General features: G+C 35.3%; 1 protein-coding gene across 5 annotated transcripts in view; it reads left to right on the top strand.

Moving 5' to 3' along the window:
- Positions 1 to 15,732, top strand: part of SUGCT (succinyl-CoA:glutarate-CoA transferase) — a 698,665-nt gene that overhangs the window by 36,957 nt on the left and 645,976 nt on the right. For all 5 annotated transcript variants that reach the window (XM_036918914.2, XM_036918912.2, XM_057504387.1 and 2 more), the window contains exons 4-6: positions 3,224 to 3,309; positions 3,810 to 3,860; positions 9,863 to 9,983. In XM_036918914.2, coding sequence (XP_036774809.1) covers positions 3,224 to 3,309; positions 3,810 to 3,860; positions 9,863 to 9,983 — 258 coding nt within the window. The remainder of the gene's footprint in view (positions 1 to 3,223; positions 3,310 to 3,809; positions 3,861 to 9,862; positions 9,984 to 15,732) is intronic.

Raw genomic sequence — 15,732 nt, 5'->3', positions numbered from 1 at the left:
CTGCTGATATTCTGGGATTGTCCCAGTAGGCAGCAGTGAGGGCAGGGAGTCTGATCTGTTCTCTTTTGTGTCTGCTTTGCCCAGAGCTGGGTCTGGGACACGGTAGGTGCCCAGTAAGTATTTGATGAATGATTAGTGTGTTGAAATATCATTTAAGAAAGGCAGTCTGAATTTTTGTATGAGGTCTCCAGATTTTGAAGTCATGGCAGCTAGTTAAACACTTTAAATTGTGTAATAAAACACGTCTCTCACACTGCCAGTGTTAACAGTTTGTAACCTATAGTCCTTGTTTCCTGTCCTGTGCACCAGCACTGATCCTTGGGCCTTTAAAACCCTGGATATGTACCAAGGACAGGTGGGGCAGGAAGCTGTTGTAGGGCTCCAGTTTAGATTTCTGGCATAATCTCCACCTGAGCGATGAATGTCAACATTTAAAATAATGATTGAATTACCTTATCATGGCATTTGCTTCATTAAAAAATTTTTTTATTGTGGTGGGAACTTAAAAAAAAATTGAAGTGGTTGGGCTTTCTCTTGATTCTGAGAGGTCTGTCTGATCCTGAGGATAGAGATTCACACATATGTTTTCTATGAAGCCTCTAACTGGCTTGTTACTGGGAAATTGCCTTTGTAGGCTCTTGTAGATCCTTTTCTCTCCCTGTTGCTTGTGTATGCTCTTCTGTTTAATACTTACCATTTATTGTTTTGTGATATTGGTTCATCTCCCATGAGAACTAATGTTTCTTTTTTCCTCTATCCTGTGTCCTCTGTTTCTCTTGGATTAAAAAAATTTTTTAAATAAATGATTTTATTCTTTAGCCTCTGTTTTGTTTTCCAAAAGGCTGTTTTTCTTGATCAGTTTCAGTGAGTCAAGTCTAATGGACTAATAAATTAATTAAATCATTTCAATGAGATTAGAAGCGAAATTAACTCACATTCACAAATGCTGACCATTTTGGGTAGCTAATGATAAATATTGTTAATGCAATTGCTTATGTCATGATTAACTTCTTCTTTAGTATTTAATCAGAGCCTATAAAATTGTTAAGTGATACCATTTTATGCTATTTAATTGTTGGCATTTTCTGTTGATTCATTAAAATTCATTTTCTGAGTTCTATTTACATTGTTTAGCAGTTGCTTTTTGTGCAACATTTTTATTGAAGTATTGTTGATATGCAATCTTATGTTAGTTTCAAATATACAACATAGTGGTTCAGCAGTTACCCATATTATTAAATCCTCACCCCCACTAGTGTGGTTTCTATCTGTGCGCAGACAAATTTTTTCTGTAACTTTATAGTGTTGTCTTTGAATCAAATACAAATGTATTTCAGAATCACTTGAAGTAGATGTCCAGAATAAAAATACCCTATTTTTTGATGGTTTTAAACTTTTACTTTGAAGCAATATTCTAGGTGATTCAAGTATTCTAAAGGAGCATTTTAAATTCACTGAATTTGGTCTTCATTAACTTTTTTTCTTTTTTAATTTGTTGTCACTACAGAAATTCTTCCAGTTTTATGGAGAAGTAACTGATATACATCACTGCTTAAGGCATACAACACTATGGTTTGATATACATACACACATTGTGAAATGATTACCACAGGTTCAGTTGTCATCCATCTTCTCATATAGATAAAATAAGAAGAAAAGAAAGAAGAAAAGAAAAAAGGAAAACAATTTTCTTCTTGTGATGAGAACTCTTAGGGTTTACTCTCTTAACAGCTTTCCTATTTATCACATGGCAGTGTTATTAGCTATAGTCATCATGTTGCACATTGCATCACTAGTACTTATTTATTAATCTTATGATGGGCAGTTTGAATCTTTTCACCACCTTCCTTCAGTTCCCCCTCCCTGTCTCTGGTAACCACAGGTCTGATCTCTTTTGTTATGAGTTTGTTTTGAAAGATCATACAGTGTTTTTCTTTTTTTGCCTGACTTACTTCACTTAGCACAATTCCTTTGAAGTCCATCCATATTGTTACAAATGCTAGGATTTCCTCATTTTTTAGACTGAATAATGTTCCATTTGTATATATATGTGTAGATATATATATACATTTATACACACACACACACACACACACACACACACACACACACAAACACCCCTCCCCACATAATTTCCTTATCCATTCATCCTTTGATGGACATTTAGGTTGTTTCCATGTCTTGGCTATTGTAAATAATGCTGCTCTGAACATGGAAGTGCATTTTTGAGTTAGTGTTTTCATTTTATTTGGATATATTCCCATAAATGGAATTGCTGGATCATATGGTAGTTGTTTTTAAATTTTTGAGAATCCTCTATCATTATCTGAAGTGACTGTACCAATTTACAGTTCTCCCAAGAGTGCATAAGGATTTCCTTTTCTCCATGTCCACACCAACGTTTGTTATCTCATGACTTTTTGGTGATAATCCTTGTAATAGACATGAGATGATATTTCTCTGGTTCTAATTTGCATCTCCCTAATGACTAGTGATGTTGAGCATCTTGTCCTGTACCTGTTGGCCTTTTATATATCTTCTTTGTAGAAATGTCTCTTCAGGTCCTTTGCCCAGGTTTTACCTGGGTTATCGTTTTTTCTTGATACTGAGTCATATGAGTTATTTAGATATGTTTTGGATATTAACCCCTTATCAGCTCTGTTTTGCAAATGTTTTCTCCCATTCCTTTGGTTGTCTTTTCACTTTGTTCATGGTTTCTTTTGTTGTGTGGAAACAGTTTAGTTTGATGTAGTTCTTCTTGTTTATTTTTGATTTTGTTGCTTATGCTTTCGGCGTCATGTTATTCTGGTTTAAATAATACTTAACAAAAATCTTTTGCAGACTCAACATTTTCTTTGTACATTTAATGCCAAGAAACACAGAAAGAGCTGACTGGCTTTCTTGCCAAAAAAAGAGTAATTTTTCCCTCAAGTTTGCTATGTAGTAAATCTAAAGACTGCCAATATGGTATTTCCTTCTGGATTTGGACGTTCAGGGATGGGTTTTAGTGAAGGATGTGGAAGAATTCAGTGATCACCATGAATGGCGAAGAGTCTGGACAGTTCCAGCGCAGCCCTGTGGCCCCTCCAGGTTGATAGTTCCGCTCAACTGAGCTGGTCTTGTTCAGGCACCTGTGAATGTATACGATGAGTGAACCTGTTGGTTTGAAATCTCTCATGATGTTTTGGAGTTAAAAATTAAAAGTTCACACTGTTGTTTTCAGGAGCTGGTGATGATACACGAACTTGGGGGCCACCTTTTGTGGGGACAGAAAGTACTTATTTTCTCAGTGTTAACCGAAACAAAAAAGTAAGAATATCATTATTTTTTATGCTTTCTTTGTGTAATTCTCTTATAATAACAAAGTTTTTTATATCATCCTGGCTTGTTTGTTTCTACCCTTTTTTGTAGATATAACATTTCAAATTAGGTTGAATTTTATTCATTCACCATTACCATACAGAAACAGTAGAACTTTTTACTAATCTTCCTTCTCAACTAATTTAAAACATTTCATGAGAATTGATAATCGTTTGTAATGCAAATAGTTTTATTAAAGAGAGAAATCAGTTGATTTTTTCCATTTGTTACTCTTTTGAAGATTGCTCATTACGATTTGTATTTTTTTTTACTATAATCCTTGCTATCATCTTAACATATCCAAATTGCAAAGAAAATCAATAAAGATGATTTGAATGTTTCTTTATGAGGAAAATATATTTGCTTCAGGGGGAGAATCTATGGTATGAATTGTCAGTAATAAGAAAAACTTTATGATACTATTTTAATGTATATATTTTAATTTTTAGAGCATAGCTGTTAATATCAAGGATCCAAAAGGGGTGAAAATCATCAAAGAGGTATAGTATGCTCTATGGAAGGCATCTTACCCACTAGGTTGTAATTAGGGATTTAAACATCAGAGAAAAGGTGTTTTAAAACTTTATTTCATTGACAATCTATAATTTTGCTGTAAATGCTATTAAGATTTTAACTTTACTTTTATAGTAAGTATAATTTGGTTTATAATCTCTAGTATATTATCTATAATGTTTCTCCATACTTGAGAATATTCAATATAGTACTAGCTACTATGGACTGAGTGCCTACTTTGCATCAGATCCCAGACTTGAGCACTTTACTTACATTATCTCCTCAAATCCTCAGAATCTGACTTATAAATGAGGTATTAGAATCTGCATTTTCACAGGAGGTAAGTGAATCTCATGAGGCTTTAGTGATATTCCATAAGTCACATAGCTATTAAAGGGAAGAGCTGAAATTTGAACCCTGGGTCACCTCACTGGTGAGCCCAGCTTTTTCTAACACCTGTTCACATGGCAGCTATGTTCAGACCTGATTTTGGCATCTTTCCTTGGGGGGCAGGTTTGCACAATGGTTGGGGGCATACCCCAGCATTGGAATCCGCTGGGATTCGTATCTTGCCTTCTCTACTTAGTAATTATGTGACTTCAGGTAAATTTCTTAACTTCTTTATGCCTTAGTTTCTTCATCAGTAAGATGGAGGATAAGAATAGTACTTCTTAGGGCTGTTGTTAGAATTGACCTAATATGTGTAAAGTATACAGAAGAATGCCTGCCTTCATCAGCACTCATTAGCTTTACTAGCCATTATTATTGTTTCCAATGCACATGAAGTTGGATTCATCATGTGAGACAAAACTTGCTTACTATCCTTGTTAAAGGTTAAAATCTAATTGTACAGATGTAGATCTGCTTGATTATGAGAACCAAATCCCCAAATTTGTTTTATACCAAAGCATCAATTTTAGCAGGATTATTTTGCTTCTACTATCCTTATCTATCTGGCTGATTGATAGATAATTTCTTTTAATTATTAAGATCAGAATCAGTGACCATCCATTTGGTTCTGTTGGATCAATCCAGCAGATTTAGAATTTTGGTTTACTAGATATAGTCTGCCTTGTTTTCCTATATATTTTCCAAAGTGTAACCTAGGTTTGTTTTTTTTTTTTCATTTGAAGCTTAGTTTGATTTTTTAAATTGTTTTCCATTATTGTTGCCCAGCAATATTTTTCTACAGTGGCTACCCTCACTTGGACCCAACTCCCATCGCCTTCATTCTCAGGTCCTTTTTTTTATCTTCTCTTTGGTAGTTATTATTTTTTATCTAGGAGATTGTTCTTTCCTTAATTCTCTTTCTGTTCTGGGTTTCTCAGTTCCCTCTTCAGTGTTCAGAGTTCCTACTTCTTTGCTTCCATATTGGAACATTTTGGTATTTTACCTTGAATAGTCAAGGTTTTAGGTTTGATTTAACAAAAACGTTACCTTTTCATTAGGGCTTCTCGAAGAGGCAGTATTAGGTGGGATTTGTACTCCTTGCTATGAAGACATCAGTGTACATTTGAATATTTTAGGCTTACATGGAAAAATCTGACCAAAATAAATGAATTGCTGGGATTTCCTTCTCACTCACTTTGGGATCCTGCCAGTGTCTTCTATCAGACTATAACAATTAAAAATTAAGTTTGATCATGGGCTGACTTTTCTTCATGTCTGATTGATAACAATAAAGTACATTTCTACTCATATTAAATGTAAGTGGATTGTCCAGTAACATTATTCATGTCTATTGCTTTCAGCTAGTAATACCTTTCATGAGTTTCATATCTTACTACCCTGAGGAAAAATTGTTTTTTTTGCCTAGTCTTAGTTTTTCTTTCTGGCATGGGGTTCTCTTTTGGCTTTAAGAGTAGCAAAACAACCTCTGCATTGAAGACCTTGGTGGTTGTGATTCTAGTTTACAGAAGCAGTTCCAAAGCATTATACAAAGCAATCTGCTGGATACCTGAGAGCTGCAAAAAGTATGACTCCTTTTTTACTAAACTAACCAAAAACAGGTTCTGTGAAAAACCTCTGCTTAGAAAATCTCTGTAGGGCCTGGTGTTTTCGTGGCAATATGATGTGCTAAGTTTCTAACACTATCATTGATGTTTCAAATGATTCTCTGTGTTAATGAGCTGACAGTCTCAGTGGCCGTACTGTGCGCATGTATAATGGTCAACAGAGAACAATGTCATAGTTTTACTTCCCTGTAACATTTTATTATGAAAAATTCAAACATACAGAAAAGTTGAAAGAATAGCATAGTGAACTCTCATTTACCCTATGCATAAATGCAATAATTTTGACACATTGCTCTATTTGCTTATTTACGTATGTATTCGTGTGTGTGTGTGTGTGTGTATGTAATTTTGACCTATTTGAAAGTGAGAGATACCATGAAACTTTGCCCTTAAATCCTTCGAAATACATTTTCAATGAGTAAGGACATTATCCAACACAACATTTAAAAATTATTTTATGATTTCTTTACTCACAAGCATGGTTAAATTGTCATCATTCTGTCCTCCATTTCAGATTTTACTCATCCAGTCTGTTCCTAAATTATATCTAATAAAGAGAATTCTGAATTAGGTACTCTATATTTCAAATTGATTTTAGTTCTTATTAACTCTGTGACTGGAAGAAATATATATATATATATTTTTCCCTTTCAGAAAGAAAAAATGGTGCATTCTCTAACTCATACAGAATTTTGCTTGTTTTTGGGCCAGACTCTAGAATAGATTGCTGGTGATTTGTGAGCACCTAGGCAAGGAAGAGGTGATTGCTGGTAAAACTGGGATCCAGTCTTTTTTCCCCCTCAGTTTATTTCCTAGTAGATTATTGTATCAAGGAAATGCAATATATGTTAGGTCTCCACTAAAGCAGTTGACTTGTACAGTACTTGTGGATGGTATAGAGATCAATATAACTCAGAGGAAAATTTTTGTTGGCTCTGATTTCAGTACTGTTCTGTTCAGAACTTTTATGAATGACTTAGCTAAAGCTATAGGTGAAATACATGTTGAAATGGGTGAACATCCTAAAACAGAGGGAGAGAGAATATGTTGTATGACACTCACTAAGAATCAATATATAGTGGCTAGCACATATTTAAAATAATTACTTATATGATGATGAAAAGAATAATTTCTGTCCTATACACTTTTCCAGGGATATTTTATCAATAAACTTCATAAGGCATACATATTTAGTTCTTGGGTAATCATAAAAACTACTGGATATCTTTATTATTAGAAAACTTTAGCTCTTAAACTCAACTTTTCCCTATTTTTCTTATAATAGACCCAGACTACATGGTATTCTGTAGGTAAAAAAATTTTAGTTAAAAATTTTTTTTTCTTGTTATACAAGTAATACTTGTTCATGGGCAAAAAAAGATCAATATTTTAGTGTATCATACAAATCTCTTTTTGCCCTTGTATATTCATTCCCCCTTGCCCCCAAATAAGATAATATCATGTATATTTTTTAATCTGCTATTTTCAGTTACTTAAAATATTTTTAATTCTTTTCTATTGCATAATTTATTCATTTTGTTTATTCTCTTGTCATATTGAAACAGTGAATTTGTGGTCCATCTGATGCTTATGTGGATTGAGATATGACTTAGTATTTCATAGGAGTCTAAAAATACAAATATCCTACGTGATTAAACTTTTTTATTGTGGTAAAACATTCATAAAATAAAAATTCTCATTTTAACCATTTTTAAGTGTATAAGTGAGTGACATTAATTACATTCATAATGTGGAAATTTTAACTGCTGTTTCCAAAATGTTTCTATGCCTCAGACAGAAACTCTGCAACCATTAAGCAATAACTCTTCTTCCCTCTTCCTTAAGCTCTTGGTAATCTCTAATTTTACTTTCTGTCTCTATGAATGTGTCGATTCTGGATATTTTATATAAATGAAATCATACAATATTTGTATTTTTGTGTCTCATTAATTTCATTTAGCTTAATGTTTTCAAGGCTCATCCATGTTGTAACATGTATCAGAGCTTCATTCCTTTTTGTGGCTGAATCAGAGTCTGCTTAATGGATGAATACATTTGCCTCAATGGCCAGTTGGACTGTTTCCACCTTTTGGCTGTTGTGAATAATGCTGCAATGAGCATTTGCATACAAGTATCTGTTTTAGTCCCTGTTTTCAGTTCTTTTGGGTATGTACTTAGGAGTGACATTGCTGGGTCACAGGATAATTCTGTGTTTAATTCTCTGAGGTTCCACACAGGGTTTTTTAAAATTAAAAATAATTTAGTAAATTCCACTTTCAAAAGGACCTATATGGTGCACCATGCAGAACATAAGCTGCAAGATATGACCAGTGTAGAAGGTCAGATGTTTGATGTAGTTTGTTTTCTTAAGTGCCTGCAGAACAGCTTTGTAAGTAGAAAATAGGGGCTCAGAAAATAAATCGGAGTGTTACTGTAGTTTTGTGTTTAACACTAACACCCCCACCCCCACTAAGCCCCCAAGCAATATTTGGTAGAACCATTAACAGTAAATACATGCATCTTTACTGGGACTCTTCCTGGAGCATGCTGCATGGGGTTGCCTACATGAGAAGCAGCTCAAATATTATTTAGCACCTGAAATTTGGAAAAGATGGCTATGTGGCTTGAGATTTGGGGTGCATCCTTAACCCTTTCTGTCTATGTTTTACATCTGAATTATATTTATTGTTATTCTTATGACAGGTGGTGTCACCTGGGCCTCTTACTGCCCTTCTTTCAGGAGTTCTGTAGGATAACAGCTTATTTCTTTGAGATGTCTCCTAAGGTCCCCTCTCCGTCAGATTTTATAGAGTCTGACATTTCCATATATATATACTCCAAATTTGGTGACACAATTAACAGGCAGGCCCTCAATTTATTTACATGTCTGCATCTGAAGTTTATGTTAATTAAACTGTATCCATCTACTGCAGAGGTTGGCAAACTATGGTGGGTCAAATCAGGTTTTTGTATGGCCCATGGACTAAGAATGGGTTAAAAAATTTTAAAGATTATTAAAAATAAGTAAGATATGTGACAGGCAATGTAAGTGGCCTGCAAAGGCTAAAATATTTATTATTTGACCTTTTTTGGAAAAACTTTGCCTACCCCAATCTAGAGTTTTATTCTATTACATTAGGTCATGTATGTGTGACTGTATCTAAATCTATGTCAACATGGCAATTAAAATTTTATTGACTAGTTATTAAGCACTTGGATGTGTTCAGGAATTACTGTAATGAATTTCTCTAGGTGACCTAGTATTATTTTTAAAAGATATGTCATCACAATTGAAATTTCGAAAAGAATTTTGAGGTAAATTGGTTCATTGTCCTCTGATTCCCATAGCAGTGATCTGGGAATCAAAATCTGGGTCTTGTTTCTGACAGCTACTATTCACTTATAGTTTAATAGTTTTTTTTTTTTAAAAACAATGGTTCATTAAGTACATTTAAAACTCTTTGGAAAGAAAACATATGAAAAGTATGGAAGCATTTTAGAAACATGATTACATGTGTTATGTTAAGTATCTTTTTGTGTGTGTTGCAATGAGCACTATTACATGATAAAGATGCAAAGTACTGAAGATATTGTATTTAATTCTTTGTAAATGATTTAAAAGATATTTTTCATATATTTTATATACTTATATTCTAGTTTTCTACTAAACTTCTGAGAATATATTTGGACCATGTAGCCTAGATATTTCTTGCATTTAACATTTGTGGAATTTATTTAATACCATAGGACTTACTGAAAATTTGAATAGCCATTGTTTTACTGGTGTTAATAGCTCAAGTAGTTGACCAGAGCCTTTCTTTTTATCTAACTCTACTTTGTAATTCTACTTTTTCTGGACCATACACAATGGGAGTCAGTTGTGTTTACTGAAATTAGAAATCTATCATGTGGGGATTTGTTGAAAGTTTTGAAGTCCCTTAAGAAGTCTGACTCATCTTCATCTCTTCCTTCAGCTTGCAGCTGTTTCTGATGTATTTGTGGAAAACTATGTGCCTGGCAAACTGTCCACAATGGGCCTGGGATATGAAGATATAGATAAGATTGCTCCCCACATCGTCTATTGTTCCATTACAGGTATTTCAACCCCACACACTCATCAGTGAGCAGGTTATCCAATGTGTGCATTTCTTTATGTAAGAAACCTCTTGCTAGTTTTGGTTTTCTAGAAGTAATTCTGCTCTCCATCTGTTTACCCCCCACACCAATTTAGGTTGCTGAAAATTAACCATGAAGGTATATTAACATAAATGGCATGTTTCACATATTTATTGGCTATTTTTATTTATTCTGTAAATTATGTGCCTGTAGTTTTTGCCAATTTTTAATTGACATTCTATAAACATTTATAAAGTACTGTTATTAACTCAAATATAGAATTATAGGTGAAATATTTATTCACTTTAAGATAAATAGGAACTTAACACATCCTTTCAGTATATTCAAATGTGCTAAGCCATGTGAAGGAAAGCAGTGCTAGGAAGTCTTCCAAATTGTTCAGCCTTTGCTGGTGAACCTCATATGTGTGTGTGTGTGTGTGTGTCTTTGGGACAAAAAGAGACAAAAGTCATCATATTAGTTTTACATATTTTATTAACAATTAACTATTAATTAGGCATCAAATAAAATATAGAAAAGTGGCTGTTAAAATTGAAAGTTACATTAGTAGTTTTTGTCAGAAAAATCCATATTTTCAGTCTTTATTAATTTATCCACCAAATATTACTGCAGGTCTTTCATCTGCCAGGCAGTAGTCTAAGGTTTTGGGATCTAGCAGTGAATAGCATATATTTATGCTTTCAAGGAGATTTACATTCCAGGTTAGGTAGCTGGATAGTAAATAAATGTTTTTTGTTGATTTTTTTTTTTTTGTAATTGAGTCCATAGTGATAAGTGCTAAAGAGAGAAATAAAGTAGGGTAAGGCCGAGGGGGTGGGAAGGAGCCATTTTATACTGGGAGGTGAGAGATAGCTTGTTAAGTTGATATTTGAGCAGAGACCTGAATGAAGTAAAGGAGTGAATCATAGCAAAGAGGATATCAGGCAGGGGAATGGCAGGTGGAGAGGGCCTGAGGCAAGAATGTGCTGGGCATGTGTGAGGACCAGCAGGCCTGGCTGAAGCAGAATGAGTGAAGGGGACTGTAATAAGAAGAAAACCAGGGAGATGTTGGTTAGCAAGATCATAAAGGGCTTGTGGGAGGCTATGCTTAAGGAGTTTGGCTTTTACTAGAAGTAAGATTGTATGCTAATGGAGTGTTTTGAGCAAAGGAATGATATGATCTGAGAAATTTTTAAGAGGATCACTCTAGCTACTATGTTGAGAACAGACCATAGAGGACAAGGGAGGAAGAGGGGGGACAATTATGAAGTTATTGAAGTATTCCAGGCTGGAGATGATGGTGGCTTGTATGAGGGTAGTAGTGATGGAGGCAGTTGAAGAGTGGTAGGATTCTGAATATGTTTTCAAGACAAAGTAGATAAGGTTGGCGAATGGATTAGATGTGAGTGTCAGAGGAAGAGTACAGTTAAGCATGACTCTAAGGTTTTGGCCTGAGCAATTAGAAAAATGGAATTGCTCTTTGCAGAATTGAACAAGACTATGGCAAGTTTCGGTGGGGAAAATCAGGAGTTTGGTTTTGGACATGTCTAGCTTCAGATGCCTATTAGATATCCAAGTGGAGATGCAGAGTATGGGATTGGTCTAAGAGTCAGGAGTTGAGGGGAGATGTAATATTTGATAGTTATGAGCAATTAGATGATATTTAAATCTGGTTGAGATCATTCAGTGATTGTAGGTAAAGGAAAGTCCAAGGGGCTGAGCTTGCTGTACTTCAGTGTTTGAGAGATGTGGAGGACGTGGGGAAGGAGATTGAGAAGGGATTGTCAGAGAGATAGGAAGAGGACATCCCGGAGGCCAAGTGAAGGAAGTGTTTATTTTAATAGACAGTTTAAGCACAAAGGCATAAAGCATATAGCATATATGGACCTGAATTACTTGTATTTCCTAAATCCACCATGCTTTCTCTGACTTCAGAGCCCTTGCACATGATGGTCCCATTACTTGGAATACTGCTCCCCTACCACACCTGGTTACTCTTTGTTCTTTGGATCTCAACTGGGACGTTATTGCTTCTGTGCAGACTTTCTTCATCCCTCACAGTTGGGTTGGGTGTTCTGTATCACATTTTGTATTTGCTTCTTTTTTTTTTTTTATGAAGTGGTGTTCTTTTTTTTTATTAAAGTATCATTGATATACAATCTCATGATGGTTTCACGTAGACATCACAGTGGTTTCAACATTCACCTGTATTATCAAGTCCTCACCCCTCCATTACAGTCACTGTCCATCAGCATAGAAAGATGCTATAGAGTCATTACTTGTCTACTCTGAGCTGTACTGCCTTCCATGTGACCTACCTATATTGTGAGTGCTAATTATAGTGCACTTTCATCCCCTTCTCCCTGTCTCCCTGCCCACTGTCCCCAGCCCCTCCCCTTTAGTAACCATTAATCCCTTCTTGGACTCTTGAGTCTGTCTTGTTCCTTCAGTTTTTCTTTGTTTTTATACTCCACAAATGAGTGAAATCATTTGGTACTTGTCTTTCTTCACCTGGTTTATTTCACTGAGCATAATACCCTCTAGCTCCAACCAGTTGTTGCAAATCTTGTCTCTTCTTGCCTGCCTCCCCACTACCCTCCAGGCTCTTGTTCTATTCAGTTTCATATGTAGTGCAGACCACATGGTGGGGACTCAGGAAGTTCTTAAATTAATGAAAGAATAATCAGAACTTGACTAAACAGTTGTTTGAGCTGCCTTTTTTTTTTTTCTGCGTTAACTTGTTAGAGATAAGGGTAGGTGGTAAATTACTAGGCTTGCATTTTCCAAAGAGACTTTTAGAGTGTATAGGCTGGAGTTAGCATAGTTGGCCTAGTCTGTTACTTCTTCTACTGTTTATTCATAGCACTATACAATGATCATTGCTTTAAGGTAGCAGAAGAGCCTGTACCATGAAGTAAATATTCAATTATTGTCATTATGCCTTAGTTTTTTTTTAAATTGAAGTATCATTGATAGACAATCTTATATTGGTTTTAAATATACAACACAGTGGTTCAACAGTTAACCATATTATAAAATCTTTACCCCATCTAGTGTGGTTACTATCTATCAACATAGAAAGATGTTACAGAATCATTGACATATTCTCCATGCTGTACTACTGTCCCTGTGACCAGCTTATCTTGTGATTGTGAATTACTGAGCCCCTTTATCCCCTTCACCCTCCCCCCACACCTATCCCAACCCCTCCCTCCCCCTTGGTAGCCACTAGTCACTTCTCGGTGTCTATGAGTCTACTGCTGTTTTTGTTTCTTCTGTTTTGTTTTGTTGTTATACTCCACAAGTAAGTGAAATCATATGGTATTTGTCTTTCTCCGCCTGGCTTATTTCACTGAGCATAATACCCCCTAGGTCTATACATGCTGTTGCGAATGCCAGGATTTCTTTTCTTTTTGTGACTGAATAATATTCCATTGTATATATGTAACTTCTTTATCCATTCATCTTTTGATGGACACTTATGTTGCTTCCATATCTTGGCTATTGCAGATAGTGCATATACCTTACATTTTTTCCCTAAGGCAGGAAGGGGAACTAGCACATTTAAAAGAGATTTTGAAAAGGAACTAAGCTCGAGTTTTATTCCTTATATTTCAGTAAATTTACCTTAAAAAGGTATCTGAAAATCTTTTACTGTGAAAGCGACAAAAATGTTATCTTAAAAATTTTTGTTACTAACAAAATAATAATGGCCCAAATTCTCCTGTTTCTGTGCATTCAGTTTAACTGAGATATTTTACTTAGACTATGACACATTACTGTAGTGTAAATAGTGCTTTTCACAGTATAATTATCTATGTGGTGGTGTTTTCATATAAAGTCAGTTATAACTGGAATGTTTGGCTGACTGATGTTTTAGAGAACGAAGAGCTCAGCAATCACTTCTCTGCTGAATCAGTGTGAGAGCGGGTTCTGTATGTAGTAGGGACTTCTTGCCACTAGATCTCTTTTTTAGAGGTACTTTTTCGTAGTTTTATAATCACACTTTCATTTTGTGTCTATATATTAATATTTATATATGTAATAGAGACAGAGAAATTTTTCCTTAAGATCTCATAGTTGAATGGAAATAAGGTGTGAAATATTGAAATAGGCAAAACAGTATCTTTTGAATTACCCTATTACCATAACAATGCTGCATAATTAACAAATGCAACATTTTACCTGACGATCAGTATTTATTTCTCATTCTCATGAATGTGGGTTGGCTGGGGTTCAGCTGATCTAGACTGGTTAGATTTGGCTCCACATTGTAGGTTGGAAGCCTGGTCTGTCTCTAATACTCCTTGGGCCAGTAGCTACCAAATGCACATTCCTTTCCTAGTGAGAGGCAAGAGCACAAGAGAACAAGCCCAATTTCACAAGCACATTTAAAGCCTCTGCTCATATCACATCTGCTAACATTCCTGTGGTCAAGGTAAGTCACGTGATCACATTTAGTACCACTGGGGGGTGATATACATTCCACTGTAGAGGCAGGAATAGTGGTCACATGGCAAAGGGCGTGTATTCCGAGAAGGGTGAAGACTGGGAATAATAATGCATTGTTCACATTGTATCACATTTCTCCGGCCAAATAAAGTGCTAGTCCACTTGGTAAGCCTCACACTTCCCAAAGTTTCACATCTGTAACTAACTATTGGTTAGAGTCCAAAGTTCTTCTGGGCATTAGCTTGTGACTGTAGAATTTCTTAAGTTTTCTTCCAGTTTTGAGATCCTGTTTTAACATTTAGTGCAGCAAAGGGCCTTGGAGAGATTATATTATTCAGAAGTTCTCAGCTAAAGGAAGAATGAGGTATCATATGTTTTTCAGTGACAGGGATGGGGGAATAAAGAGGTTATGGGGAGAGGCATGTGTAGTCTGAAAAAGCACCTCTCATAATTCTGTAAGCCCTTACATCCCCACCTCCTGGCAGTCATGTGTAAAACATCCATACAATTCATTCTTCATATCCTCATAAGGAAACAGACCCAGGACCACTAAGGGACCTAAGTCACATAGTTGTTTAGTGGCAGATAGTTTTAAAACTCTGACTTCTTGACATTGCATTAAGTACCTCTATGCTTTCCATACGTAGACATGCATCTTTATAAGTGACGACATGGACTTTGTGATTACCAGACCCCGAATAGCTCTACTTGAGAATAATATATTTTTGCTGTTCTCTTCCATTTGTTGTTAGTCATATTTGCAATGGTAGAAGTCATGAAAAAATTTGTTCATCAGGGAGTCTAATTTCAACAGATTTCTGTGGAAATGAAGATCATTTATGAGTCATGAGTTTCCATGTATGTAAAGCAAAGGGCATTTCTTTCCTAAAAGTTTGATATTCTTGGTAATCGGTGTTTTTTTTTTTTTTTTTTTTTTTTTAGTTTTTAATGAGGCTTATTTGATCAGTGTAATGTTGCACGTATTATGATTGGAATTCTAGACTTTTCTGATTTTTCGTGGTATTGCTGTCTGTTCTGTGCTGACCAAGCCCAAATAGTCTGTTCTTGTTCACATGCTGGCCTTACTGCTGATGAATGTAATCTTGGAATAGTTGGGAGATTTACTTTTATGTACAGTTGTGTGGTTGAGATTACCTCAGTCTGTGAAATCTGGTTTCAGTACAAAAATGTTAGACTGATCACAAGGGAGGGAAGGACCTGATTATTTTTATTAGCATCGTTTCAGTGGAAGCTGATCATGAACATTAGGGGGCAG

This window comes from Manis pentadactyla, chromosome 7, assembly GCF_030020395.1.
Source record: "Manis pentadactyla isolate mManPen7 chromosome 7, mManPen7.hap1, whole genome shotgun sequence".
Lineage (NCBI taxonomy): Eukaryota > Metazoa > Chordata > Mammalia > Pholidota > Manidae > Manis > Manis pentadactyla.
The sequence above is the reverse complement of the archived record's forward strand: the minus strand, read 5'-3'. Positions and strand labels throughout refer to the sequence as shown.